Consider the following 27,490-nt stretch of genomic DNA (forward strand, 5'->3'; position numbering starts at 1 on the left):
TCAAGAAAAATGGTATAGATGATCTTACTTGCAAAACAGAAATAGAGAGACACAGATGTAGAGAACAAACGTAGGAAACCAAGGGGAGAGGGGGGGTGGGGGGATGAATTGGGAGACAGGGATTGACATATATACACTATTGATACTATGTATAAAATAGATAACTAATGGGAACCTACTGTATAGCTCAGGGAACTCTACTCAGTGTTCTGTGGTGACCTAAATGGGAAGGAAATCCAAAAAAGAGGGGATATATGTATACATATAGCTGATTCACTTTGCTGTACAGTAGAAACAAACACAACATTGTAAAGCAACTATACTCCAATAAAAATTAATTTTCAAAAAAAACTATCAAGTACACCCAGCTTTTCCTCCCTTGGGGTTTTCCATGTGATGGGCTCTTTCCATTTAAGCATCAACTGGGACGTCACCTCCTCAGAGGCCTCCTGAAGCCCTTGTTGTGATGTGCTCCAAGGACAAAGAACAAGATAAACTCAAAGGGCCAACATCACCAGAACAGAGAGTTACCAGACCCTTATCACTCTGTCACAATAAGACCATTGCAACATCTCTGAGCTTTCCCAAGCAGCAAGCCTTGCTCCTTTCCCATCCCATATAAAGGAAGGTATTCCTCCCACTGGAAACATGTGGACCCTACCCAATAGGCAGGTGACTCACAAGCCCCTTTGTTCCCTGGCTATAAAAACAGACAAGCAACCCATGCTCATCGTCGACTTTCCCTGGCTACCAGGAAGTCGGTTCACTGTTCTTGCAGCGACCCTTCTCTTTAATAAACTCTATCTTCCTTACAGTCTGCCTTGCGTCTGGAAATTCTTTTCCAACCCGTGCTCGGACCATGACACTTGTCACTCTATCATGTCACCTTATTTACTTCTTTCTTGGCACCTGTCACAATCTGTCATCTTATTTATTGTCTCTCTCTCCCATTCGACTCCACTGGTGCCAGTGACCCTGACCATCAAGAGACATAAACCCACAGTCCTTGGGGCCAGCATACATTTTTCTGTTTGCCTTGCACAGTGTTTTTCCAAAATTAAATTTATTGGCAATGTTTAGAAATCAAAAGATTTTATAGAAACATCTGAATTTCAGGGTTCTCTTGAAAAAGAAGATCTAGTACAATGGGCTGGAGCCCCTGCAGCCTCTGATTTTCACCCCGGCGCTCACCACACCCCATTACACCACCCTTGGCTGTCTGCACTCCTTTATCTTACCTCCCTGGCCCCTGGAAGCCTTTGGAGTCTAAAACCACACTAGGTACCCCTGCAACTATGAGCATTTCAATTAATAAATTGAAAGCGCAAGAAAGTTTGACTGTTTTGAAGGAAATAGTTCAACTAAGCTCTGGGAAGGCTCAACCCCACACAATTTGTATGACAGAAAGGACCCCCTTCCAAGTGCGTGAATTCTTGGCCCCCAGAACCGGCGTTACTCTCCCTTGAACTCGTGCTAATGATCTGGGCATTCTTTCCTTAGAAGATCTAAACGATACGTTTAAAGTAGATTAATCCATTTTTAGATTAGATTCATCTAAATGATAAATTAATCTAAATGATAAAGTTAAGGTTTTGGTTATACTATTGTACGTTGAAAAAGTGCCGCCCTAAATCTGTCACGGAGCAAATCTGTAAAGTAGGGAGTAAGTGGGTAGTTGGGTGGGTATGAGATAGTGGGAATTTGTCGTGTGTGGGAGGGTCAGCATCTAAATCCCCTCTAAGGAATGCCAATCTACCCCAGGAAAAAACCCTTCCCTGCAACAGGGTCAAGAAGGCGGAACAAGCCAGAGAACATAGGGTGCAGGCGCAGAAACCTCCGCCAGTTGTCTGCACCGGCCTGACACCTTCCTCCAGCACTGCGCAGGCGCCTAGACGAACCAACCCTTCCCTCCCCCTTCCATCTCTCCCCTAGTCGAGAGGACGCCCTCCCGCAGCACACAGTTCCTGCGCAAGCGCCGTCCCGCGTCCCCGCTTCCGGACCAATTGGAAGCGGCGGCGCCCGGGCGCAGGGGGCAGAACGCCGTGGGTGGGGCCTGGACGTGAGGGCAGCGCGCTGGCGTCACAGGGGCGGCTATATAAGTGAATACAGGCACCGCCCCTTCGTCCCAGTCACTGAGCCGCCGCCGAGGACTCAGCAGCCTCCCCCTTGAGCCCCCTCGCTTCCCGACGCTCCGTCCCCCCCGCCTGCCTTCTCCAGCCGCCGCCTTCCGCAGGCCGTTTCCACCGAGGAAAAGGAATCGTATCGTATGTCCGCTATCCAGAACCTCCACTCTTTCGGTAAGTCCCGGAAAGGTCCCAAGAGGAGGAAGGCCCGGGCGGGGCGCTCCGGGTCCGCAGCCAGAGCCTGGAAAGCTGCTAAGCGTTCTGGGCCTTAGTGAACTTGGGTAGAGGGGAGATGTCCGGGCTCGCAGGCAGTGGGGCCACGGCCTGGGCCCTGGGGTTGGCCCCTGAACGCGACCGGAAGGAGCGGGCGGGAGGTCAGCTCTTGGGCGGGTCCGGCGTCTCGGGTGGCGCATTTACTAATGGCTCCCTGGCCTCATCGGGCCACACCCGCCCCTCCCGGCACCCTTTCGTCACATCCCATACGTCACCGCCGTTGTCACGGAGCCGGGAGGGAGAGGCGGTGCCAGCCGTAAGTGACAGCTGCGCGCGCCAATGGGGCGGGAAGCGTGGCCCCGCCTCGGAGCTTGGGTTCCGGCCGGTTGCATCAGCTGGGTGGGGCGCCGCCGGCCAACCCTGGCTCCCCCGACATGTGATCGGCTTCCGAGGGCGGGCCTGGGGCAGGAAGCCCAGACTTTCTCCCGGACTGGGGAAGCCGGCCGTCCCGGACTGACCTGTTCGAGGAGAGCCAACAAAGAATATACCTGATCTGACCAGGCCCTGACGATTTCAGTATCACTTTCTGCACACGGAAGAGATCCAGTGGGAGGGTGGCAGTGGGATCTGAGCACAACAGCACTAAACGAGCTTGACCTTTTTTCCCAGACCCCTTTGCTGATGCAAGTAAGGGTGATGATCTGCTTCCTGCTGGCACTGAGGATTATATCCATATAAGAATTCAACAGAGGAACGGCAGGAAGACCCTTACTACTGTCCAAGGGATCGCTGATGATTACGATAAAAAGAAACTAGTGAAGGCGTTTAAGAAGGTAGGTTTTTAATGAGATTGTAGGGGAATCACATTTACCTTGCCTGCATGGGGCTGCTGTCCTGTATTACTTTCTGAAAAGGGTTATTAGTGGCATTCAGGCCGTTGCACTGCCTAACTTATTTTGCTTGCGTTGTCCTTGCAGAAATTTGCCTGCAATGGAACTGTAATTGAGCATCCAGAATATGGAGAAGTAATTCAGCTACAGGGTGACCAGCGCAAGAACATATGCCAGTTCCTTGTAGAGGTGAGTTGTCACTTCCTGTTAGTACATTTGTGCCTCTGCCCTGGCTAACTAATCTGAGATCTGCCTAGTCTAGTCAGTTTCTGCTGGGGATATAGAAGTTTGTTTTCTAAGGCTAAGCCAAACAGTTGAGTTTTTGAAGTTCGTAGACAAAATGTATTTCTGAAAGCAAGGGATTTGTCTGCCTTAAGTTTACTGTTTACATGGATCTACCTTAAGGGTGCAGTTGCATGCAGACACATACTAAAACAAGCAGGATGTCTGGTTGGCTGTTCTAAGTGCTAAAATCCTACCTATTACACCATTGGTGGTTAACTGAGTGTACCCTGAGTTGAGAGCATCTGGGCTCTGGGACTTCTCTTGACCAGTGTAGAAGCAGGAGGACAGGATTGTTGTCATCAGAAATGGAGGCTTTAAAACTGCCCTTTTTTCCTTTGCAGATTGGACTGGCTAAGGACGATCAGCTGAAGGTTCATGGGTTTTAAGTGCTCCTGGCTCACTGAAGCTTAAGTGAGGATTTCCTTGCAATGAGTAGAATTTTCCTTCTGTCCCTTGTCACAAGTTTAAAAACCTCACAGTTTGTGTAATGTAACCATTTGGGGTCTGCTTTTAACTTGGACTAGTGTAACTCCTTCATGCAATAAACTGAAAAGAGCCATGCTGTCTAGTCTTGAAGTCCCTCATTTAAACAGAGGTCAAGCCGTAGGCACCTGGCAGTGTCCAGCCTGAAACAAAGCAATAACAGTGATGTTTCAGCCAAGTCCAGAGCCCCAAGATCACAGACGGCTATGTCTGGCCCGAAGCTCCTCAGCAATCCCTCTACAGAGTTCCCTGCCCTAAGAGAATGTCGCCACCTGAACAGCCCTCGGTGAAGCTGAGAGTGGAGGATGGGGTGAGGCAGCGACGGCAGCTGTACTGCTAGAGGGAGTCTTTGATCATCAGGGGAAAGATCCCCTGGTATCTCCAACGTGACCAGGTGGGCAGAGCTTAGAGCAGCCACCTTCCTTCTATTGAGGTGAGAGTACAGCTGGCTTGCCACCAAGGTCTTTTTGACCAGACATATCCTAGCTGATCGATGTCCAAACTAGAATGTGAGGCCAACCTTCTATCAGAGTTAAACTTTTGACAAGGGAACAAATTTCAAGCCGATGTATCAGTCATGTAGCTGTAGAGCTCGCAACTTACTAGCAACAGCTGCCCAATGCCATGTGAAGTAACAAACTGGTTTTTGGTTTTTTGGGGGGTTTTTTTCCCCTTCAGTTTTAATGTTATGTAATGTATTTAAATCCTTATTTAAATAAAACTTGTTTTCAGAAACATCTGACTTGCAGATTTCTGTTTAATATATAGTCATAGTCAATCTTGTATGTGTGGAGGAACCACAGAAATGGCAGTAGAGGATACATCTGCACCTGCAGCTCCTCAAATGGGGCCTCAGCCTCTTAATGAAAAACTAGTGAGCTTGTCCCTCCAAGTGCCCCCTATGTCAGCTGTCCTGTAAGCATTCAGCCAGAGCTGTGCTGTCCCATTAATCTGTCCTGAAAGAAGGTGCTGCTTGGCTGACAGACACTTGGCCAGCTGCCTGAGTGGTTTAGTGGTTGTGGAGGAACTTGCCTTGTGAGATGACAGAGCAGGGTTGGTTTGGAAATCCTTGAGTTCCCTTCTTAACAGGTATTAAGGACTGTGACAGAAAGATAAACATGGTGTGTGGCTTGATGTAATCCACAAACCCTAGAAAAGGCATAATGAAAGTACTTTTTCTAGAGAATAGGTTTGTAGTAGTAAAAATGTAGTTACTAAAATGTTGGAGAAGCTGAAACAATGTTGGGAGGCCATCCCTTGACAAAGGGCAATGAGCAGTGAAGTGTATCAAAGTCTGCTCCTAGGGCCATTCTGTTAAACACAAAATCCGTTTGTGGGTTATGAACTGGTCAGGCTTCAAACTCAGAATGGTCGTTAGGAGTCAACACTTCCCCTCTCGGTTGCCAGCCCATTTTGTAAATAAAGGTTAGCCTCCCACATAGAGGCCAACCTGGAGCCAGGGGGGTGTGTGTGGAAGAGGAGGACCAATGAGATGCAGGGCTGAGCCAGTGGTAACTGCCCTAAAAACAAGATTCTAACCCCAGAGGCAGAGGCTTGTAACCCAAGATCCTACAAAACTGATTGTGTTTAATGAACAACTTACCACTTGGCTCCAAACGTAGCAGCATTGTTCAAAGCATTTGGATGATACTTTTAAAAATCAGAAAGATGTGACTTAAGCAGAAGGGCTTATAGGGGCTTCTATTATAGAACAACCTAGAGGCCAAACCCACAGAAGACCACAATCAGAAGATGGGATGAGGGGCTTCCCTGGTGTTGCAGTGGTTAAGAATCCGCCTGCCAGTGCAGGGGACATGGATTCAAGCCCTGGTCCGGGAAGATCCCACATGCCGTGGAGCAACTAAGCTCGTGCACCACAACTACTGAGCCTGTGCCTTAGAGCCTGCGAACCACAACTACTGAGCCCGCGTGCCACAACTACTGAGCCTGTGTGCCACAACTACTGGGCCCGCGTGCTACAACTACTGAGCCCGTGTGCCTAGAGCCCATGCTCCTCAACAAGAGAAGCCACTGCAACGAGAAGCGCATGCACCACAATGAAGAGTAGCCCCTGCTCACTGCAACTAGAGAAAGCCCGCGTGCAGCAGCAAAGATCCAATGCAGCCAAAAATAAGTAAAAAAAATTTTTTTAACTCTGTTTAAAAAAAAGAAGATGGGATGAAACAGTAAGAGAATCCTGTGCCGTTGGTGTGCTGGTCCTGTGCTAGGTTGTTAACATTTCTCGTGGCTATTAAAGACCTCCAGTTCTCCAGAATGGGACTATTCTTTGGAAAACTAGCAACATCAGTATTCAGTCAGCTGTCTGGAACCAACCAAAACAAGTATCTGAACATAATGGCAAGAGGTTTGTGAACATTATTTTTTTTTTTTTTTCCTTTGGCCTCACCAAGTGGCATGAGCGATCTTAGTTCCCCCGACCAGGGATCAAACCTGTGCCCCCTTAGTGGAAGCTTGGAGTCTTAACCACTGGACCACCAGGGAAGTCCTGGTTTCTGAACATTCTAATCAAATTGATGTGACTTGGGTGTATCTCAGGGAATGAAATAATTAAGAAAGGCTAGGGACTTCCCTGGCGGTCCAGTGGTTAAAAATCCACACTTCCACTGCGGAGGGCACGGGTTCAATTCCTGGTCGGGGAACTAAAATCCCACATGCCGCGTGGTATGGACAAAAAATAAATACACGAATGGGCGTGGCCCCCCCCCCCAAAAAAAAGCCTAATTGTCTCCATTTGATAGTTAAGAAATAGGAAATGTGGACATTCCCAAGGCTAATAGGTGGTTGCGCATTTTCTAGAACCCAGGACTCGCCACTGCTCTTCCCACCAGATGACCTAAGTAGTTTACAGAGGTTGCACGCGTGGTATATGCAGTGCAGCATGCAAGGAGTCGTGGGCCTCAAAAAGGCTAGTCAGACACCCTGTGGTTGGGATGCTGACCCCAGATAGGGTGTGAGACTGGCACCCAGCCGTGACACAAGGCAGAGAGGGGTCAAGGCCACCAGTGGCTTGACCAAAGAGCTGCAGGATCTCTGAGGATTGGGAAATCTTCCCCACCTCCATCTGGACCCCATAGGACCAGGGAAGGCTTCGTAGAGGAGGTGCCATCAGAAGCAGGGCATTCCAGGCAAAGAGAAGGAGTCGAGACCCAGGGGTGGAAGCACCTAGTGTGTGTGAGGAACCCATGGCTCGAACAAAGGCTCTGCATGGAGCAGAAATAATTCAGTACTGCCTCTCACTATATGCCAGGCCGGTGCTAAATGACTCATTTCACAGTACGGACTCAGTCCCATGGTATACAGATTCAGAGAGGGAATATAACTTAACCAGCAAGTAGGTGGGGAGGAGGGGGTGGAGGAGAATAAGGGCTGGGGGGAAGATTGGTGTGAGGTCGGAGTGGGCTAAGCCACGAGCTAAGACTTTTTGATGTTAATATGCAAAAGAATCACAGTAAAGAATGTCTCCCAGGGACTTCCCTGGTGGTCCAGTGGTTAAGGGTCCGTGCTCCCACCGCAGGGGGCACAGATTCGATCCCTGGTTGGGGAACTAAGATCCTGCATGCCATGCAGCTTGGCCAAAAAAATAAAGACTGATTAGGAAGATGATTAATAAAATTTACGGCCAAAAAAAAAAAAAATGTCTCCCAGCTCTCTGCTCCTTAGTTCCTTTCTCCCACCCCCAGTTTCTTCTCTCTGCCTCATCCTTCCCCTCTCTTCCTTCAGTCTCCCTGCCCAGCTCAATGCTCACCCTCAGCAACGGGGACAAGCAGGGCCAAAGACAAAATGAAGGCAAAATGCAGACTGGTGAGCTAAAACTACTTTAAAACCTACTCAATTTTTAATCTATAAATAGGTCAAAGAAACCCAGTATATTCGTGAACAAACATTGTACCAGAAGGCTCTAGAACTGACTCCCTTCCTTGTTTACCAGCCTGGGTGGTACCCCCTTGTGGCATCAGTGTCAAAACACTTTACTATTAATCTGGAAAAGAATGAATATATGTATATGTATAACTGAATCACTGTGCTGTACACCTGAAACTTAACACAACATTGTAAATCAACTATACTCCAATAAAGTTTTTTTAAAAAGAATTAAATTTTAAAATCTATATGGGAGGGACTTCCCTGGTTGTCTGGTGGGTAAGACTCTGCACTCCCAGTGCAGAGGGCCTGGGTTCGATCCCTGGTCAGGGAACTAGATCCCACATGCTATGCCACAACTAAGAGTTCACATGCCGCAACTAGGAGTCCACATGCCGCAACTAAGACCCGGAGCAGCCAAAATAAATAAATAAATTTTTTTTTAATAAAAAATAAAATCTATATGGGAAAAGAATCTACAAAAGGTTGAATATATGTATATGTATAACTGAATCACTATGCTGTACACCTGAAACTAACACAACGTTGTAAATCAACTATACTCCAATAAAATTTTTTAAAAATTTAAAAAAAAAACAAAAAACTACTATTCACTGTCACAATTACTTTGAAATTAAGAGCCCCTTGACTAATTTTTAACTTTTAAGGAGATAAGACATTATTTCAAAATTAGCTCATAATCTGAGGCTTTGGTAATTTCTTCTCTTGCACTCAACTCCAATTAAAATAGTCATAAAATGCACTGTTCTTGGGGGAACCTGTTAAAAATTCAGATTCTAGGCCCCTCCCAGGACAATTTGGCTGAACTGGGTATTAGCTAACCAGTACCCGGATCCCAGCTACTTTTCAAGGGCCTACAAAATGTCTAAGGACTGAAGAAAAATGCATCATTTCCGGGCTTCCCTGGTGGCGCAGTGGTTAAGAATCTGCCTGCCAATGCAGGGGACACGGGTTCGAGCCCTGGTCTGGGAAGATCCCACATGCCGCGGAGCAACCAAGCCCGTGAGCCACAACTACTGAGCTTGCGCGTCTGGAGCTTGTGCTCCGCAACGGGAGAGACAACGACAGTGAGAGGCCCGCGCACCGCGATGAAGAGAGGCCCCCGCTCGCCGCAACTGGAGAAAGCCCTCGCACAGAAACAAAGACCCAACACAGCCAAATATAAATAAATAAATAAATGAATAAATAAATTGAAAAAAAAAAAAAAAAAAAAAAAGAAAAATGCATCATTTCCAAAAATTGACTCAAAAACTGCAAAATCAGCATAATTGTTTAACACTACAAAAGCTGCAATATAATTCTTATATAACTATATGTAAACGTAATAAAGGTTCTAGAGAAAGAATGTTATTTTTAACAAAACTTAGATTTGTAAAATTTATAAATATGTTTTCAAAAATGTTACAGAATTGCTTCCTCCCTCCTCAAAAAAAGTTACAGAAAATGTATGTCTATATGGCCTGTGAGTACATTTTATTCATTTGGTATGAGGTGTGACATAGCCTGGGAGGATATTACAGAGGCCTACAAACTCCAGGAAATGGCCCTGCCTTTAGGGCCAGAGATTCTGATCCAGAAGCTCTGAAATGCGGCCCAGCTGGTTAAATGGGGCCCTGCCCTTTAACCAGCATCAAGCCAGTTCCTATGGGAGGGCCACAAACCCCATGTGGGAAAACACTGCTGTGGCTAATGGGGAAATATTGAAGAAACTTGAGTAGGAGAGAAGCATCATCAGAGCTAAACTTCAGGGCAAGTAATCAAGAGTATTTTATCTAAGGGACTTCCCTGGTGGTCCAGTGGTTAAGACTCTGCCTCCCAAGGCAGGGGGTGCAGGTTCAATACCTGGTCGGGGACCTAAGATCCCACATTCCTTGCAGCCAAAGAAACAAAACATAAAACAGAAGCAATATTGTAACAAGTTCAATAAAGACTTTAAAAATGGTCCACACAAAAAAAAAAACTTTAAAAAAAGAGTATTTAGGGGCTTCCCTGGTGGCGCAGTGGTTGAGAATCTGCCTGCCAATGCAGGGGACACGGGTTCGAGCCCTGGTCTGGGAAGATCCCACATGCCGCGGAGCAGCTGGGCCTGTGAGCCACAACTACTGAACCTGCGTGTCTGGAGCCTGTGCTCCGCAACAAGAGAGGCCGCGACAGTGAGAGGCCCGTGCACCGCGATGAAGAGTGGCCCCCGCTTGCCACAACTAGAGAAAGCCCTCGCACAGAAACGAAGACCCAACACAGCCATAAATAAATAAATAATTCTTTTGTTTGTTTAAAAAGAGTATTTTATTTATTTAAGATGGTAGAAAAAGGGGTGACCGAGGGTTACCAGCATCTGAGAAACCAACCCCTGAGACTTTGTGAGAGTTCATGTATAACGTACGTGTGTGCATTTTCTTCAAGACCTTCCATAGCTTTAATCAGATTATTAAAGGAAGCCACTACCCAGAACAGTTAAGAATCTCTGGCCCATGATTTCCTCTCAAGACTTGCAAAGCCCCAGGGATTATCAAAGGTTTTCCAGGCACATCACTACAAGCAGTAACAGTGCCTATTTCAATATCGATTTTTAAAATTAATAACCATTTAAAATATTTAAAAATAACTCTGAAACAGAGTGTGTGTTGAGCAGAAAGCGCACACAGCGGCCAGACTCCAAGGCGCTCGGAAGCCCGCACGCGACTCACTCGCTGCACAGCCACTATCACCAGCCGTCATCCAGCCGCAGCCATCCAGGTCGTTGCGAGGTTCAAATTGTCTTTAATCTTAGACCTTTATGGTTAATTTATACCCAGAATGGACAACTGGTTGAAAACAGGAAGCATAGGGAATGCAGAGGGTGGAAAATGTTAATGTGGGAGCATAAACGTGACAGTCATTCTGTGCTTGTGTCAAGTCATTGATTCTCACTCCATTTCTGTGAAACAGTAGAAAACAAACACAGGACCAAATCAGGTGCAGGGAGATTGCGACTTACTTAGGTTCCATTGTCCCATCATGGAAACAGAGCTAAAGACCTGCTGCTCAGTATCACCTGGGAGCTTGTTAGATGTGCAGAATTTCAAGCCCCACAGTAGACTTACTAAATCAATCTTTTTTTTTTTTTTTTTTTTTGGCTGCGCTGGGTTTTCATTGCTGCGCGCAGGCTTTCTCTAGTTGCGGCGAGCGGGGGCTACTCTTCGTTTCGGTGCACGGGCTTCTCATTGCAGTGGCTTCTCTTGTTGCAGAGCCCCGGCTCTAGGCGTGCAGGCTTCAGTAGTTGCGGCGCGTGGGCTCAGTAGTTGTGGCTCGTGGGCTCTAGAGCGCAGGCTCAGTAGTTGTGACGCATGGGCTTAGTTGTTTTCCAGGACATGTGGGATCTTCCTGGACCAGGGATCGAACCCATGTCCCCTGCATTGGCAGGCGGATTCTTAACCACTGTGCCACCAGGAAAGTCCCTCAATCTTCACTTTAAGAATCTTCATTAACAGAGTTTGAGAAGCACCAGCTTGGACCATAAAATTAGCAGACCTCATAGAGTGATCTGCAAGCTGGTTAAAGAAAAACGGTAACGTTATGAGTTTAAATTTTTTATAAATGCATTTTCCATTACAGTTTCAGATATGCATTGAAATGCACAAAAACAGACTGTTGAAGAATGGAAAGCAACAGTTATGAGCTAAATATGAACTGATTAGTACCGTGGTACACTGATTATTACCATGCATCTCCAGATTATTCAAGCAGACAGCACCTGAAAATTATTTTTCTCCTAACATGCTGTTTTCATTTATGACACAGCAGCTCCTTTGTAAGTACCAGGTCACATCCATCCCCTGGTACATATCTGTATTTGCTTTTAGACCATTTCTTTTGTTTAAAAATAATAATAATAAAGCTAGTTCTATTGAAACGCAAAAAATAAATAAATAAATAACATGGCACCGGCTGAGAGGCGCAGAAAACTGGCTGTCACAGCAGTCAGCTTGGGCGCTTTTCAGTGGTACCAAGCCTGAGCTCAGCCCTCAGCGCCTCAGGCCAGAAGCCCTGGAGTGGCCCATGAGTGATCTCTCCATTCACCACTACCGAACCCTACCAGATCTGCAGGTCCTGTTCATCTGATTAAGGATGTCAAAAACAATGCTGGAGGAGAAAATACAGTGATGGCTATATCAAATGTGGCTTTTCATTTACTGGGACCAAAGACAGCGCCCATCTCTCATGTGCTATCTGTAATGTGCTTGCATAAGTAGCCTGAAACTCTCTTATATCACCCTCCAGGAAAAATAATACAAAGTTTATAAAAAAATATAAGGTGATCCCTATGGACTACAGCTTTAAAAAGAATACATAATGAAATTTAAATCTGCATTTTAACATATATTTGTTTTCATAACCAAGCATGATGCACTATCACTTTTTAATTTGTCTAAAATCATGCTTTTTCTTCTAATTAAATATAAACAATGTTTTGTCACTTTTTAATGGGAAAGTCAAATTTTATCTTTAAATGATATGATTATTACAGTTATTTTATTTCATTTTTATTTTTATTTTTTTATTGAAGTATAGTTGATTTTCATCGTTGTGTAAATTTCTGCTGTACAGCAAAGTGATTTAGTTTTACACATATAAATACATTCTTCTTTATATTCTTATCCATTATGGTTTATCACAGGATATTGAATATAGTTCCCTGTGCTATACAGTAGGACCTTGTCGTTTATCTGTTCTATATGTAACACTTTGCATCTGCTAACCCCCAACTCCCACTCCATCCCTCCCCCATCCCCCATCCCCCTTGGCAACCACAAGTCTGTTCTCTATGTCTGTGAGTTACAGATTATATTTTAAATTAAGCTTTAAAGAAGAACCTATCATTACCAACCTCAAATAGATTACCTTTTACTTAAAATGCCTGGCGTATACCTGGCATACGATGATGAAAATGATCTAAAATTCCCAAGCTGGTTCTCTAGATTCTTGTGGTGGCTTGTGGTGGCTTATGGAATCTTAGTTCCCCACACACTCAGCAGTGAAAGTGGGGAATCCTAACCACTGGACCGCCAGGGAATTCCTCTCTAGATTCTTTTTTTTTTTTTAAGATTTATTTATTATTTATTTGTTTATTTTATTTATTTTTGGCTGCATTGGGTCTTAGTCGAGGCATGTGGAATCTTTTATTGTGGCGTGAGGGCTTCTCTCTAGTTGCGGCCTGCGGGTTTTCTCTCTCTAGTTGAGGCGTGGGAGCTCAGTAGTTGTGGCACGTGGGCTTAGTTGCCCCGCAGCATGTGGGATCTTAGTTCCCTGACCAGGGATCAAACGCACGTACCCTGCATTGTAAGGCAGATTCTTTACCACCGGACCACCAGGAAAGTCCCTCTAGATTTTTCATATGAGAGTAAAAAGGATCATTGATACAAAAAAATTGAGACTCACTGAAAGAGATCTCAGATGCTTTGCTGCTGGACGCGGGACAGAAGACAGGGTGTGGGTGACTCTGAAAAGCTTTCCCAGGTTTATGACAGTGCCCAGTGGGCTCATGTAACCCAGGGTTTCTCAGCCTCAGCACTATTGATATTTGGGGCCAGGTAGTTATTGGGGGGAGGGAGAGGAGGTGGTCTGTCCTGTGTATCATAGAACGTTTAGCAGTATCTCTGACCTCTATGAATTAGATGCCAATAGCACTCCTTCCCCTACCCCACCTCCCCAGACAACCAGAACTGTCTCTAGACATTGCCAAATGCCCCTGGGGGCAAAATCATACCTCCCTTTTGAGACCCACTGATTTCACCCATCCTTTCCCTCCTGCTCTACCAGATAGGCTAACCAGGCTCATTTTAAACTTCTCGTAGCATGAGCCATTCATTCATTCAATAAACATTTATTCAGCACCTAGTATGTGCCAGATAGTCTTTGAGGCACTGGGGATATAGCACTAAACAAAGATCCCTGCCCATGTGGAGTTTACATTCCAGTGGGGGAAGACGAACAAAATCAAACAAATGAATTAGATCCTTGTCCAGATGGTGGTAAGTGCTATGGAGAAAAAGAGAGGAGAAAAAGAGTGCCTCTCTCTCACACACTGAATGTGACCCCTTGCCTAAACACAGTGGAAATAATTTAGCTATTTGTACAGTGGTTGGCTTAGCATCTGACTCCCCAACTAGAATAGGAACTCCATGAGAAAAAGGTGTGGTTTGACTTGTTCGTTGCTGAACCCATGCATGGTACAGCACCTGCACCAAGTAAGTACTACGTAAATGTGAATGAATGAGCGAATGAATGAATGAACACAGCCAAGAGTTGGCAATGGGGTCTGGACATGGAAGAGAAGGTGTGTCTGGAAACAGAGCTTTAAGATCATGAACACTGAAGTCATGACAGGGTGAGACCAGCAAGGGAAAGAGAAGAAGGGTCCCGACGATCCCTGTGGAATTCCTATATTTGGAAGGAATGGAAGGTTCAAGCAGGTAAAGAGGTTGAATGGTGCCTGGTAGGAGACCTTAAAGAAGGCCAGAGGGCTGGACTACAATGCCAAATGCTGCAGGAAACAATTGTAGACAACTAGGAGACACCCAAGGCCAATGAGTTGGTGACCTTGAGAAGGGTCAGAAGCCCCTTTTCAAGGAGCAGTGTGTGTGGGGGGGGCGGGGGCGGTGGTGAAGAGGTGGGTGCATTGGATACACACTACTCTTCCTTAAAAATCTATTTTTTATTTGACTATGAAAACGATATGCACTCACTGAAAAATTGGAAAACAGCAAAAAGTAGGAAAAAAGAAAACAGAAATCTATGTAATCCACTATGTGAAAATTTCCCTGTGTCCTTAACTGTTTTTCAAAAACACCATTATTAATGGCAGAATGATATTTCATCATTAAATCCTCTTGGCCTGTCATCTTTATTAGAGGTAATTCTTTGACATCTCCTTCAATTTCTTCCATAATTTTGGACTCTTTGAGTTTTCTTTTTGATTTTGGAAATGTGTGTTTTTCCAGAAAATTGTCCCCTTAATTGAGATTATCATTTTTATTAGCATAGAAGTATGTACAGTATTTCTTATCATTTTAAAAATCTCTATTTTTTAAAATTACATCCTCTTCCTCATGTCTAACCACATGTGATTTCTGGTTTTTGAATAATTAGACTTGCTAGATGTCTCTGTTTTATTGATTGCCTCCCCAATCCATTCTTAGTCTTATTAGCCCTAACATTTTTTTCTGTTTTTCTCATTCATTTCCACTTTTATCATTTTTCTTTCCCCCTTACATTCATTGGTTGATTTTGTGGTTCTTTTCCTAACTTCTTGAGTTTAAAGATTCACACATTTGTATTATTCCTTTGCTTGATGATGAATGCTTTAATGCTCTAAATCAGATTTGGCCCCATCTCTTAGAATTCTCGTGGCTATAATTTTCTAAGTACCTTGTGGTATTCGTTTCCTTTTTGTAGGTTCTTCAAGAGAGTGGGGTTTTTTTGGTTTTTTGGTTTTTTTGGCCATGCTGCACAGCATGTGGGATCTTAGTTCCCAGACCAGGGATGGAACCTGCATCCCCTGCATTGGAAGCGAGGAGTCTTAACCACTGGACCACCAGGGAAGTCCCTCAGGAGAGTAGCTTTAAATTTCAAATAATCAATGAGGAGGGAAGGGTTCTCACTTCTTAGAGTGATCTCTGTGCTCCCATCTTTTGGGGTGGTTATCACAAACCTTTTTTTAACTGGGGCTTTCTTATTGTGGATTTCAATAGTGCACATTTGAAATCACATTTGATAAAACCTTGCTACTCCAAGTGTGATTTGCAGACCAACAGCATCATGCTAACATGGAAGCTTTTTAGAAACACAGAATCTCAGGCCCCCTATGGGACCAACTGAATCAGAATCTACATCCTAAAAAGACCCCCAGTGGGTCTCATGCACATTAAAAATTGAGAAACACTGTTAGGAAACCCACTTTAATAAAGCCTCCCTCTATACACTGCATTTGAAATAACACAAATTACCCCCAAATTAAAAATTGTCAAGAATTAGCGCATTTCAAATTTTCCACAATATTTTCAACAAGGGAGCCAAGACAATTCAAGAGGGAAGAGTATAGTCTTTTCAACAAAGGTGCCAGCACCACTGGATCTCCACATGCAAAAGAAATAAGTTGGACCCCCTACTTTCCACCATATACAAAAATAAGCTCAAAGTGGATCACAGACCTAAATATAAGAGCTAAAAATATAGAACTCTTAAGAGAAAATATAAGACCTTTACAACCTTGAGTTAGGCAAAGCTTTCTTAGACATGACACCAAAAGTGCAAGTGACAAGAGAAAAAAAAATAGTTGAATTGGATTTCACCAAATTTTCAAACTTTTGTGCTTCCAAGGATACTGTCAAGAAAGTGAAAAGACAACCCACCAAATGGGGAAAAATATTTGCAAATCATATACCCTATAAAGGACTCAGATTTAGAATACATAAGAACTCTTACAAAGCAGTAAAAAAAAAAAAAAAAAAAAAAAGACAAATAGCCCAATTGAAAAATGGGCAGAGGATCTGAATAGACATCCCTCCAAACAAGATACACAAATGGCCAATAAGCACATGAAAAGATGCTCAACGTCATGAGCCATCAGGGAAACGCAAATCAAAACCCCACTGAGATGACACTTCACACTCAGTAGGATGGCTATAGTCAAAAAGACAAAAAATAACCATTTTTGGTGGAGGATGTGTAGAAATGGGAACCCTCATACATTGTTGGTGGGAATGTAAAATGGTACAGCCTCTGAAGAAAACAGTCTGTCAGTTCCTCAAAAGGTTGAACATAGACTTACTCTGTGATCCAGCCCTTCCACTCCTAGGTATATACCCAAGAGAACTGAAGACATATGTTCACATAATACCTTGTACATAAATGTTCCTAGCAAGCATTGTTCATAATAGCCAAAGAGTGGAAACAACCCAAATGTCCATCTGATCATGTTAATTGATGAATGAATAAATAAAATGTAGTATATCCATGCAACACGATATAATTTGGCAAAAAAAGGAACAAAGTACTGATACATGCTGCAACATGAGTAAATCTTGAAAACAATGCTAAGTGAAAGAAGCCAGACACAAAAGGCCACGTTTTGTATGATTTCATTTATATGAAATGTCCAGACATGTCCAGAGACAGAAAGTTGATGAGTGGTTGCCAGGGGAAAGGAGGAATGAGGAGGGACAGCAAAGGGGAACAGGGATTCCTCTTGGGGTGATGAAAATGGTATTAAATAATGGTAATATTTGGGTAACTTTGTGAATATCCTGAAAGCCCCTGGATTGTATACTTTAAAAGACTGAATGGTGTGATATGTGAAATATATCTCAATAAATAGGTTATATGTATTTTTTTAATTGCATCCTTTCAAAGCTGGCTGGGTGAGCAAATTATGAGAAGGGATTTTTGCCCTTGCCACATGGCACCACTTTGGCTGGTGAACACAAATGTCCTCTACTCTCTGCCAGGGATACTGTAGAATGAGATGGGTTTATAAATGCAGGAGAACTTCAGTAAAGGCTGGAGAAATACACTGCTCCCTCTCCGTTCCCTGAAATAGCTTTTCACAATAGCCAAGTGAGGTCGCAGGTAAAATCAGCCATCAAAACCTCCTCCCATTTCTCCTTAGCCCCACTGTCCCTCCAACCAGCCCCGCTCAAAGATTGCCATACAGGGAGCAGGAAAGCAGCAAGGAAAGACTTTTATTTAATGCTTGTGAAATCAAACTGCCTAAGTTCAAATCTCAGTGGATGAGCCCTGTGTCCTGGGCAAATCACTGTGCTGACTTTGGGATTGATTTGATTGATTTGATTTTATCCTATTTACGAGCTGATAAGTTATTCTTTGATCAATGCCGGCAGAAGACACAAGACTCCTGGGTCAGAGACAAATAACCTTTTTACTTACAACCCAGCTAACAGCATGATTTGCATCAATTCCCCTCGCCCCTCAAGCTCCACAGTTGGTGACACAATATGGACCCAGATGGATGCTTTGTGGGCAGTAGTTGCAGCTGAGGAACACTGAGCTTGGGGAGTCTCCCTACTCCCATCAGGAGATCAAGAACCTCATTCGTCAAGGTTACTCACTCCAAAGACATCCCCGAGACATGGCCCAGGTGAAGAGTGGTCATAACCTTGCATTCTTGGCCTCCTCAGCAAGAACATTCAGGGATGCTCAAGGTCCATAGTGGATTGCCTCATTGCTTCTCCCAACAATCACCAACTCTTTCTGTGCCTTCGTTTCTTCAGCTATAAACTAAGGATAAGAGTGTTACCTTCCTTGTGGGGTTGTGGTAGGGATTAGAAGACATAAGGCATGTAAAGTGCTTACCATGGAGGTCTGGCCATAGAAGTGCTCCCTAAATTTTAATCACCATCAATCTGGGAAGAGGGAGGGGGAAACGTGTTATAGATGTGAGGAGGCTTTCATGGAGGAGAGCTTCAAGGTCCAGGGAAATAGACAAGGTTCCCCCGCTTACATCATCCCCAACCACCTATGGTACCTTAAGCTCACATCATACTGTCTCCCCTTCAAGAGAAAAGGCATGAAGACCCTCTCGATCAACACTGTGTCCCCAGGGTCAGCACAGTGTCTGGCACTAGGTGAGAACTTAGAGAATTTTTGTTGAAGAAACAGATGAATGCATGAATGAATGAATGAATGAAAAAGTGAAGGCACAAGGTCTCTAAGCAGGCAGGAGGGTCTGGGATGAAGGATCCTGGTAGGGGGGGTTGATCTTGAACAGGGCTATGCCCCCTCTAGTAACGGCAGAAAGGAGAAAAGGATGGAAGGCAGGGATTTCCCTGGTGGTCCAGTGGTTAAGACTCCACACTTCCACTGCAGGGGCACAGGTTCGATCCCTGGTTGGGGAACTAAGATCCCAAGGGGCCTAAAAAAAATAGAAAATAAAAACAAAGGATGGAAGGCAGACTTGGACAACCTTGGTCATGGTGGAGAGATGGGGGCTGATGTCAGGTGACTTTGAGAGTGAAGGGAGAGATGATTCACAAGGTTGCCAGGCAACAGCCCAGCTGCAGAATATTAATCTGTAATCGAATCAACCGTCCACTTTCAGGAACTTTCCTGTTTGCAGGGAGAGGGAGACAGAAACTAAGGGTTAGTGGCATCCTCTGCCTGGAACTGGGGACCAGCCTGGCAGGTTCTGAAGCAGGACAAGGGCAGCAATTCAGATGCACCACACACAACTGAAATGACAAACCCTGTGGCCCAGGCTGGGGAGGAAAGTGAGACTGGGAAGGGTGGGTGGGTCGTGAGGACCCAGACGGGGTTGGGGAACTGGAGGTCCCAGCAAAGGTAGATTCAGCAGGAGCTGGGCTTCAGGGGAAAGCGTAGAACAGGAGGCTGTGGGCGAGGAGAGGCTGCAGGACGCGGAGACCAAGAAGACGGACCAGGTTCACAGCTCAGCCTCCTCACCTCCTACCCGTGGGGTCTGGGGTAAGCGACTCAACCTGGCCAACCATCCCTAAAATGCACCTGAGTAAAGAGTCCTCTCACATTAGTGAGAATTATTTTAGAATTATTTTCCCATTTAAAAACACTATCGGTGGGACTTCCCTGGTGGTCCAGTGGTTAAGACTCCACACTCCTGATGCAGGGGGTCCGGGTTCAATCCCTGGTTGGAGAACAGATCCCGTGGGCCGCAACTGAGACCTGGCTCAGCCAAATAAATAAATAAATGAATAAATATTTTTAAAATAAAAACACCGTCGAGGAAGTGGGGGGGAACTTCCCTGGCAGTCCAGTGTTTAAGACTCCGCGCTCCCACTGCAGGGGGCGCAGGTTTGATCCCTGGTTGGGGAACTAAGATCCCGCAAGCCGTGCAGCACGGCCAAAAAAAAAGAGAGAGAGAGAAGGTGAGAGGCAGGGCTAGGGAGAGAAAGCTGGGATGGGAGCATCTCTGCTCTCTCTCCTCTCTGCCGGGCCTGTCACCTGCCCCTGAGGTTGGCCGGTGGCCTCTCCAGTTAGGCCTGAGGGCATCATATGGGCTGTCCTCTTGGTCCTGCTACCTTATGACCTTCGGACAGCAGGTGAAGCCAGAAGTCGTGAACCCACCTCCCTCTCCCCAGCCCCAGCCCCAGCCCTGGGAGGAACCGTGGATGCCCATGTGGATACGAACGGCACCCAGGTCCTTGTCCCAGCACCTTCACACCCTCCAAGGCCCCATCGCCTGGGGCGGGGTGACTGAGTCACCGTCAACCTCTCCCTTTTTCCATATCAATAACTGATTAGGAAGCCCAGGCACTGCCTTCCTGACAGCTGCTCTTCAGAGGTTTCCCAAGGCCAGTCCTGGCAGCAGGGAGTGTAGCTGGGGCGAGGGGTGGGGGACGTGGTGGCAGCGGAGTCCAGGGAAGTTTTCCCCTTGACAGGGAACCATCGCTTTTGTCTATTTTATGTGTCCCCCCTCCTCAAGAATCTAAACTCCACCAAAGCCACAAGAGGGCCCGTCACAGTCACCTCTTACCCCCAGGGCCTCATCTAGACCGTGGTTTACAGCACATGCTGATAACTGGAACAAAAATGGACTAGATGGGGAGTCAGATGCCCTGACGAACATCTCCCTTAACTGCACTGGAAAAATCTCCCACGAACTCACTCAGGGTCCGTTCTCACTGACAGAAGCCTTCAAAAGGCTGGAACTCCTTGGATTCATTTTCTAGTGTTGCCATAATAAATTACCACAAACTTAGAAGCTTAAAACAACGCAAATTCATTCCCTCACAGTTCTGTAGGTCAGGGGTCCAGGTGTAGCATGGCCCACTGGGCTGAAATCAAGGTGCTGCCAGGGCTGCATTCCTTTCTGGAGGTGCCAGGGACAAATCCAAGTTCAAGTTCATCCAGGTGGTTGGCTGAATTCAGTTCTTTTTGGTCGTGGGGCTGAAATCCCTGTTCCTTGCTGGTGGTCATGGGGGGACCACTTTGCTCCTTAAGATCACCTGCATCCCTCATCTCGTTGCCCCCCACCTGTCTTCAAACCAGCAAGGGCTGGTCCTTCTCATTCTTCAAATCTCTGTTTCATCCTTCAGCCACATCACTTCTGCCTCTGGCCGAGGAGCGCTCTCTGTTTTTAAGGACTCATCTGATTAAACTGGGCTCACTCAGATCATCCAGGGTAAACTTCCTATTTTAAAGTTTGTAACCTTAATCGCATGTGCAACATCTCTTTTGCCATGCACTGTCACATCTTCACAGGTCCCAGGGATTGAGGTGTGGACCTCTTTGGGGGACCATTATTCTGCCCACCACACCCCCACTGGGAGGAGAAAGATCCCAGAACTAGAAGGATAGAGACCTGAGTTTCCGGCCCAGCTCTCCTTGGTCAGTCATGTAAACACAGGACAGGGATTGTTAGACCTGTCTGAGCCTCAGTTTCTTCATCTGTAAAATGGGGACATGCTAGCACTTGTGTCTGAGGATCATGGTGAAGAGCAACTGCATTCATTCCCCCGAAGGGCTTATCTGTGCCTGGCACTCGGCATGGTCATTACCGTGAAGACAGGGGCAGGGTCCACAGGCAGCAGGAGGGGGCTGGGCCCCAGGGATCTGCTCTTCAACTTGGTACACCCAGAAACTGGATTTTCTGGTAACTCAGCTAGTCAAAGCATTGGAACCAGGATTCCACCTTGGCCTCATCAATTCCAAAACCCTCTGCACACCAGTAGGTGCCGGCCTCTGAGAAGCCCAGCCTCCACAGCCTCCATCCCTGCCACCCCTTTCAATAGCAACTCAGGGCAGGTGTCAGGCCAGCAGGAGGGAAAACCTTGGATTCACAGACAATGCTTTTTAGGGAACTGCGTTCCTTAATCCTTGGTTGGGGTGGTGGGGGTGGTGGGGGTGGGAGAAGCTCCACCGTGTATGCAAAACATGTGCATAGATCTTGTCACATTCCCCCTTCACCACAGCCCTGTGAGGTAGGAATGAGTGATTCCCATTTCACAGATGAGGTTAACTGAGACCCAGAGAGGCTAAGGGGAGAAGATGCAAACAAATTAGATGCCCACGATATTCTGGGCAACTGTACTTTATGTACATCATCTTCAAGACTCCTCTCCAAGTTACTTCCTTCATTTCCTGGGGGGATAAAACAGCCATCTGCCCAAAACTGGAAAAGGACAGAGCCAGGAAACCCTTCCCTTTGCCATCGGACAAGCTCCCCTTGTGAGGAGAACATGCAGTTTCTGTGACTGCGAGCCCCCCCCGCAGGCCCACCAACACCCACCAGCAGCAGCCGCCTTCCACCATCACCTATTGCATGGGAGTACCTGCTTCTATTTTGTGCAGTGGCCACCCCTCCAGCAACCAGCCTGCAGAAGAACAGCCAAAGGAGCATAACCCCCTCCTCAGCAGAAATCACGTCTTGGGCCCTATACAGCCAGGGCTCTGCTGTAAGCTTATAATTTCCTGTTACCACAGCAACGCAAACGCCTCTATTCCCCTAACGTGTGAGTAGAGCTGCTCCCCCACCCCACCTTTTCTCCCAAGCCCCCTCAAAGTTCCTTCCGTCTCTGAGATTCTGTGATTCAATTAATTATCAACAATGCCTGCCCCGTTTTTGTCATTTTCATTTATTTCGTCTCCTGAGTCACTGAGTCCTGCTCCGGATGTGAGTGGTTATTTATCAGAACGTTTGGCCACTGGTTGCCATGGACACTTCACAGCCTGCTTCTTTCATCACCTGTTCATTTTCAGCAAGTCTGGCTGCGAGCGTGGGTACCACGGCCCCTTATGATACCCAGGGGCATCAAAACTCCCCCAGACAAGGAGGGGCCCTGATGACGCATGAACAAGAGCTAAATCTCTAGCCCCAACCGTGGAAAAATCAAGCACAGCCTAGAGCTAGTTATATCCACCCAAACCAGGTCGATGCAGCAGTTTATCAAATAAGTTGACCGAACGCACCCTTTGGTTTTCTGGTACATTCGGGCAAACGCTTTAGTCTCTTTGCTAACCATTTAAAGATGTATTTCGATATTGAAAAGTGCAGATTACTGTCTTGCTTTGAAAACAAAATGAGGGAGCCTGGAAGTGCAGGAACCTCAAGGAACTGGCTTTGATGGGGGATGCAAGGGGTGGGGGAGGAGGGACAGACCCGAGAGATGATGGGGAACCCCAAGCTAAACCCAGCCCAGCGCAGAGGGCATCAAAGGCATCCAAAGGGGGACGCTCAGGTCCAGGTAAGGGAGGTGAAGGGGCTTCAGAGGCCACCGGGACACAGCCACCAGGTAGAGAGAGCGGGGCCATTAGCCCACGGCCCATTGCTCCTGATAACTATGACACGTCCTGTTTGCAGAGCCCAACAGAGGGGACAGGGGATCAATACATCACTCCACGTTCACACACTCCCTGCTCTTCAAACACGAACACGTCGGGAAACATGCTTCCTCTGAATCTAAGGTCACTCGGTCCATCCAACTGGGATGTGGTCCAAGGGATGATCACCAGGCTGCTGACCCCAAGGACATGGCAGGGGGCTCTGTCCTGAGCCCAGGGAGCCCATCTCCCACCTGATATGCCCAGCTGAAGAACTGCCCCCACTCTGCTCCTGCCCCTCGCTGTGAAGTTCAACTCGTCTTCCCTTCCCCCACATCTGGACGGCTGACTAAATGACCGGGTGGGGTGGGGCTGAGGTACCTGGGCCCATCCTTCTTCCTCTGCAGTGGGGAGCCTGGCCTCCTGGGGGAGGAGGCCTTGGGAGGGCCCTTGAGGGTTTATAAGTCAGGCTGGAGCGCCCAGCAGAGCAGAGAACTGAGGAGCCAGGCCAACAGCAGCGTCACGCATCTCCCAACTCTGCAGGTGAGAGCACCCAGGAAGGGAGGGGAGAAGCTGGGAGGAGGGTTAATGGGACCCCTGCCCTCATCCAGCTAGCAGGCTCACACCTCAGTGTCTCCAGGGCTGGGAGCCTTCCCTTAGCCCTTAGCTGGCTTAGGTCTCAGCTCTAGGACCCACCCTGGCATCCCAACCTTTGCCTTCGAGCTGCCCTGCTGCCTCAACCAGAGCCCTTCCCTGACCCTCTGACTCCATGCTCACCCCAGCCCTGCGGGGTGAGGACGAAGGCTATTCTCCCATCTCTCGGGGGAGAAAACTGAGGCCCAGAGAGAGATGTGACTTGCCCAAAGTCACACAAATTGGGCAGGGTTGGAACTGGAACCCACAGCTCCTAGACCCATCTCAAGCTCTTTCCTAGACCAGCACTGTCTCATGGAACTTTCCATGTTGGTGGTAACATTCCACAGCCTCACTGTCCAATACGGTATCCGCCAGCCACATGCGCACTAAAAACGTGGCTTGTGCAGGAGAGGAATTTTTGTGTGTGTGTGTGGCCACCCAGCATGTGGGATCTTAGCTCCCGGACCAGGGATTGAACCCGTGCCCCCTGCAGAGGAAGCACGGAGTCTTAACCACTGGACCGCCAGGGAAGTCCCAGGAATTTTTAATTTTTATTAATTTAAATGTAAAGAGCCACATGTGGCTGGTGGCTACCATATTGGACAGCGTCGCTCTAGATCACTGATTTTTCAGGTTTGTTTCTTTAGCAGCAGAACCCTTTCTCTTCCAAAAGAAATCTAACAGAGAAAACAGATGAAACCAGTGTTTTATTAATACAAATGTGTTCTCCGAAGGCAACATTTTTATTATTTACTTCTGAAAAATTTTAGATTTGTTTGAGTGTCCGTTTTATTTCTGTATTCTGGTTTCCCCAAACTTGGTTCACCTTGACACATAGCTGCAAATGGTGACAGTTTCACTTTGTTTGTTTTTTTAAGTGCTAGATTATAATCAGAGGATAGTCCTCAGTTAAGTGAAAACGGCAGGAGAACCTTCCCTCCGAAGGCTGCACAAAAACAGGGTGACCCCACTACACAGTGAATGTGCTGGTTGGCTGCAAAGAGAGACGTAAGCAGCTGTGTACATCCCGTTCCTATTACTATTTAAAAGTTCACTTTCAGTTGCAAGACTTAAGCATTACAGAACCGCTCACGTGGCCTCAAATTCTTCAGAACAGTTTGGAAACCATTGTTCTGGGTTTTAAATTCCTCCGAGAGAAGCAGTCACTGTAACTAGGGTAGGTAAGGAGCAAAGGGGCAAGGCTTGAGGTTGGGAGTTAGGGGAAGAGCTGGCAGGACCTGGAGGAACAGACCACAACCCCACGCAGAATTGCAGACCCGTCAGCAGGGAGGGTCCTGGCCCTGCCTCTGGGTGCCTGGACAGCCCCACCTTTAAGCTCAACCCCTCTCTCCTTTGCAGACAAGATGCAGCGACTGTGTGTGTATGTGCTGATCGTGGTGCTGGCTCTGGCCGCCTTCTCTGAAGCTTCTTGGAAGCCCCACTCCCACCTGCAAGATGCACCCTTGGATCCAGGGGCCAATAGGGGCCAGGAGCCACGTGGGCTGGACCGGCTGGGCCCAGCCTCTCACCACCGAAGGCAGCTGGGGCTCCAGGATCCCTCACACTTGGTAGCAGGTAGGAGCTGGTGACAACAGTCCCTACTTGCCTCGCCCAGCCTGGTTTAGCCAAGGTCCCCCCAGGCTGGCCCTGGCCTCAGTCTCCAGAGGCTAGGCGTCCTTCCCGCATCCTCACCTCCTCTCCCACCTCTGACCCTCAGACCTGTCTAAGAAGCAGGGACCATGGATGGAAGAAGAAGAAGAAGCATATGGATGGATGGACTTCGGTCGCCGCAGTGCCGAGGAAGGGGACCTACGTCCCTAGAACCAAGCTTGAGAGCCCAGCCACCTCCCAGCCCAGCCCTGCCCAGCCCAGCCCCATGAAACACATATCAAAATAAACTAGTTTCCAATGAATCACATTGTGTCAAGTGTCATGGGGCAGGGAATGGGGGTTGCAGCAGAGTTGAGACAGGGAGGAGGGTTGAGCACTCCCCTAGGGGCAGGGATACTGGCTAAGTCTCCTGGGTGTCCCCAGAGCTTAACGTTGAACAAGACTCTACAGTGTGGATGGGAGAATAGATGGTGTTATCGCAACCAGAGTGAGCCTTCTAAAAGAGAAATCAATCATGCCACTCCAGAGTCAACCCCCCAGTGCTTTCCGTTGCACTTAGAATAAAACCTAAGCTCCTGGGGACTTCCCTGGTGGTCCAGTGGTTAAGACTCCACGCTTCCCCTGCAGGGAGCACGGGTTGGATCACTGATTGGGGAACTAAGATCCCCGCATGCCACGTGGCCCGGCCAAAAAAACAAAACAAACAAACAAACAAAAAAGCCAACGTGGGCTCCTTGCCATAGCCCTAAGACCTAGCCCTGCTGTCCTCTTCTCCCTCATGGGTGCCAGATTCCTTTCTCCTTCCTCTTCCTTCCTGCCACTCAAGCGCACCATGCTCTTTCCTGCTCTGAACCTTTGTCCTTGCTGTTCCCTGTGCGTGGACTGCATTTCCTGGCCAGCTCCTCTTTTTCTCTGGGGTCTTGGTTGAAAGGCCTCTTCCTGAGAGACCTGCCTTTTCTGCTCCGCACACGCAGCCCCCAGTAGTCTTTAATCACACAGCATAGTACTGTCTGCAGAGCGCATTTCACAGTCTGTAGTTGTTTTGTTTGCCAGTTTATTGTCTGCCTCCCCAGTTAGAAGGGAAATTCTGTATGGGTGGGGACCACGTGTCCTTCTTCCCTGCTGTATCCCTAGTGCCAAGAACAGGAGATACCCCATAAATATTTATCAAATAGGGGAGCTCCCTGGTGGTCCAGTGGTAAAGAATCAGCCTTATAATGCGGGGGATGCAGGTGTGATCCCTGGTCAGGAAACTAGGATCCCACATGCCGTGGGGCAACTAAGCCCACGTGCTACTGAGCTCGTGTGCCTCAACGAGAGAGCCCTGCGTGTCACAAACTACAGAGCCCACACGCTCTGGAACCCGCGCCACAACTAGAGAAGAGAAAAATCCGCGCACCACAACTAGGGAAGAGAAAATCCACACGCCACAACTAGAGAGAGGCCCGAGCGCCGCAGCGAGGGGTCCCACGTGCTGCAGCAAAGACCCAACGCAGCCAAAAATGAATTAAATAAATAAATAATTTTAAAAATATTTATCAAATGGATAGGCGCGTGGCCGGCACACACACTTGGCGTTTCACTCATATTCCTTTACTGTTCCTGTGCCTGTCACAGCATCCTACCACAGGCACCTGCTTCTCTCCACCTGAGGGCTTTCAGAATGCAAGGCAGGCTGGAAATTCTGGGGAGTTAGTACCTCCAGAAGCATCTGTCAGTCAATGACAGATTAGAGTTGGAGAATAAACACCCCAGCTCCCTCACCCCTGGGGCGGGGTAACTCTGAGGTGTATGCTGCTCTGTCTCTCAGAGGTCCCCAGTAGCACTGAGCCCTAGTTGCCCACAGCAGTGACCTGCTCAACGATATCCTTTATTGGCTCCCTTCCCTTCCCTGTCTCACATCCTTAGGCTGCCACGGATGTTTCTTGTGATCTCCACCCACATAAACTACTTGCATTCAAATCTCTATCTCCAAGTCTGCATCTGGGGGAACCCATCCTAAGACAGTGGGTACTAGAAGGGGTTATAGGAAGTAAGACCCCCATGATGGGATTCTGA

The 27,490-nt window shown here is 47.2% G+C and overlaps 3 protein-coding genes across 3 annotated transcripts in view; 2 read left to right on the forward strand and 1 right to left on the reverse strand.

Moving 5' to 3' along the window:
- Nucleotides 1-2,109: 2,109 nt before the first annotated feature.
- On the forward strand, nucleotides 2,110-4,731 carry EIF1 (eukaryotic translation initiation factor 1). The gene is made up of 4 exons (XM_082371437.1): nucleotides 2,110-2,297; nucleotides 3,006-3,169; nucleotides 3,314-3,415; nucleotides 3,853-4,731. The coding sequence occupies exons 1-4, from the start codon at nucleotides 2,267-2,269 to the stop codon at nucleotides 3,895-3,897; spliced, it is 342 nt and encodes a 113-aa protein (XP_082227563.1). The 5' UTR covers nucleotides 2,110-2,266; the 3' UTR covers nucleotides 3,898-4,731.
- A 4,386-nt stretch (nucleotides 4,732-9,117) lies between these two features.
- HAP1 (huntingtin associated protein 1) overlaps nucleotides 9,118-27,490 on the reverse strand; it is a 36,928-nt gene continuing 18,555 nt past the window's right edge. The window contains exon 12 of the mRNA XM_082371378.1: nucleotides 9,118-11,427. Within this exon, the coding sequence (XP_082227504.1) occupies nucleotides 11,399-11,427 (29 nt within the window). The 3' untranslated portion in view covers nucleotides 9,118-11,398. The remainder of the gene's footprint in view (nucleotides 11,428-27,490) is intronic.
- GAST (gastrin) lies at nucleotides 19,663-25,734 on the forward strand. Its single transcript, XM_082371438.1, has 2 exons — nucleotides 19,663-25,396; nucleotides 25,539-25,734. The coding sequence occupies exons 1-2, from the start codon at nucleotides 25,186-25,188 to the stop codon at nucleotides 25,640-25,642; spliced, it is 315 nt and encodes a 104-aa protein (XP_082227564.1). The 5' UTR covers nucleotides 19,663-25,185; the 3' UTR covers nucleotides 25,643-25,734.

This window comes from Balaenoptera borealis (genome assembly GCF_965194805.1).
Source record: "Balaenoptera borealis genome assembly, chromosome: 20".
Lineage (NCBI taxonomy): Eukaryota > Metazoa > Chordata > Mammalia > Artiodactyla > Balaenopteridae > Balaenoptera > Balaenoptera borealis.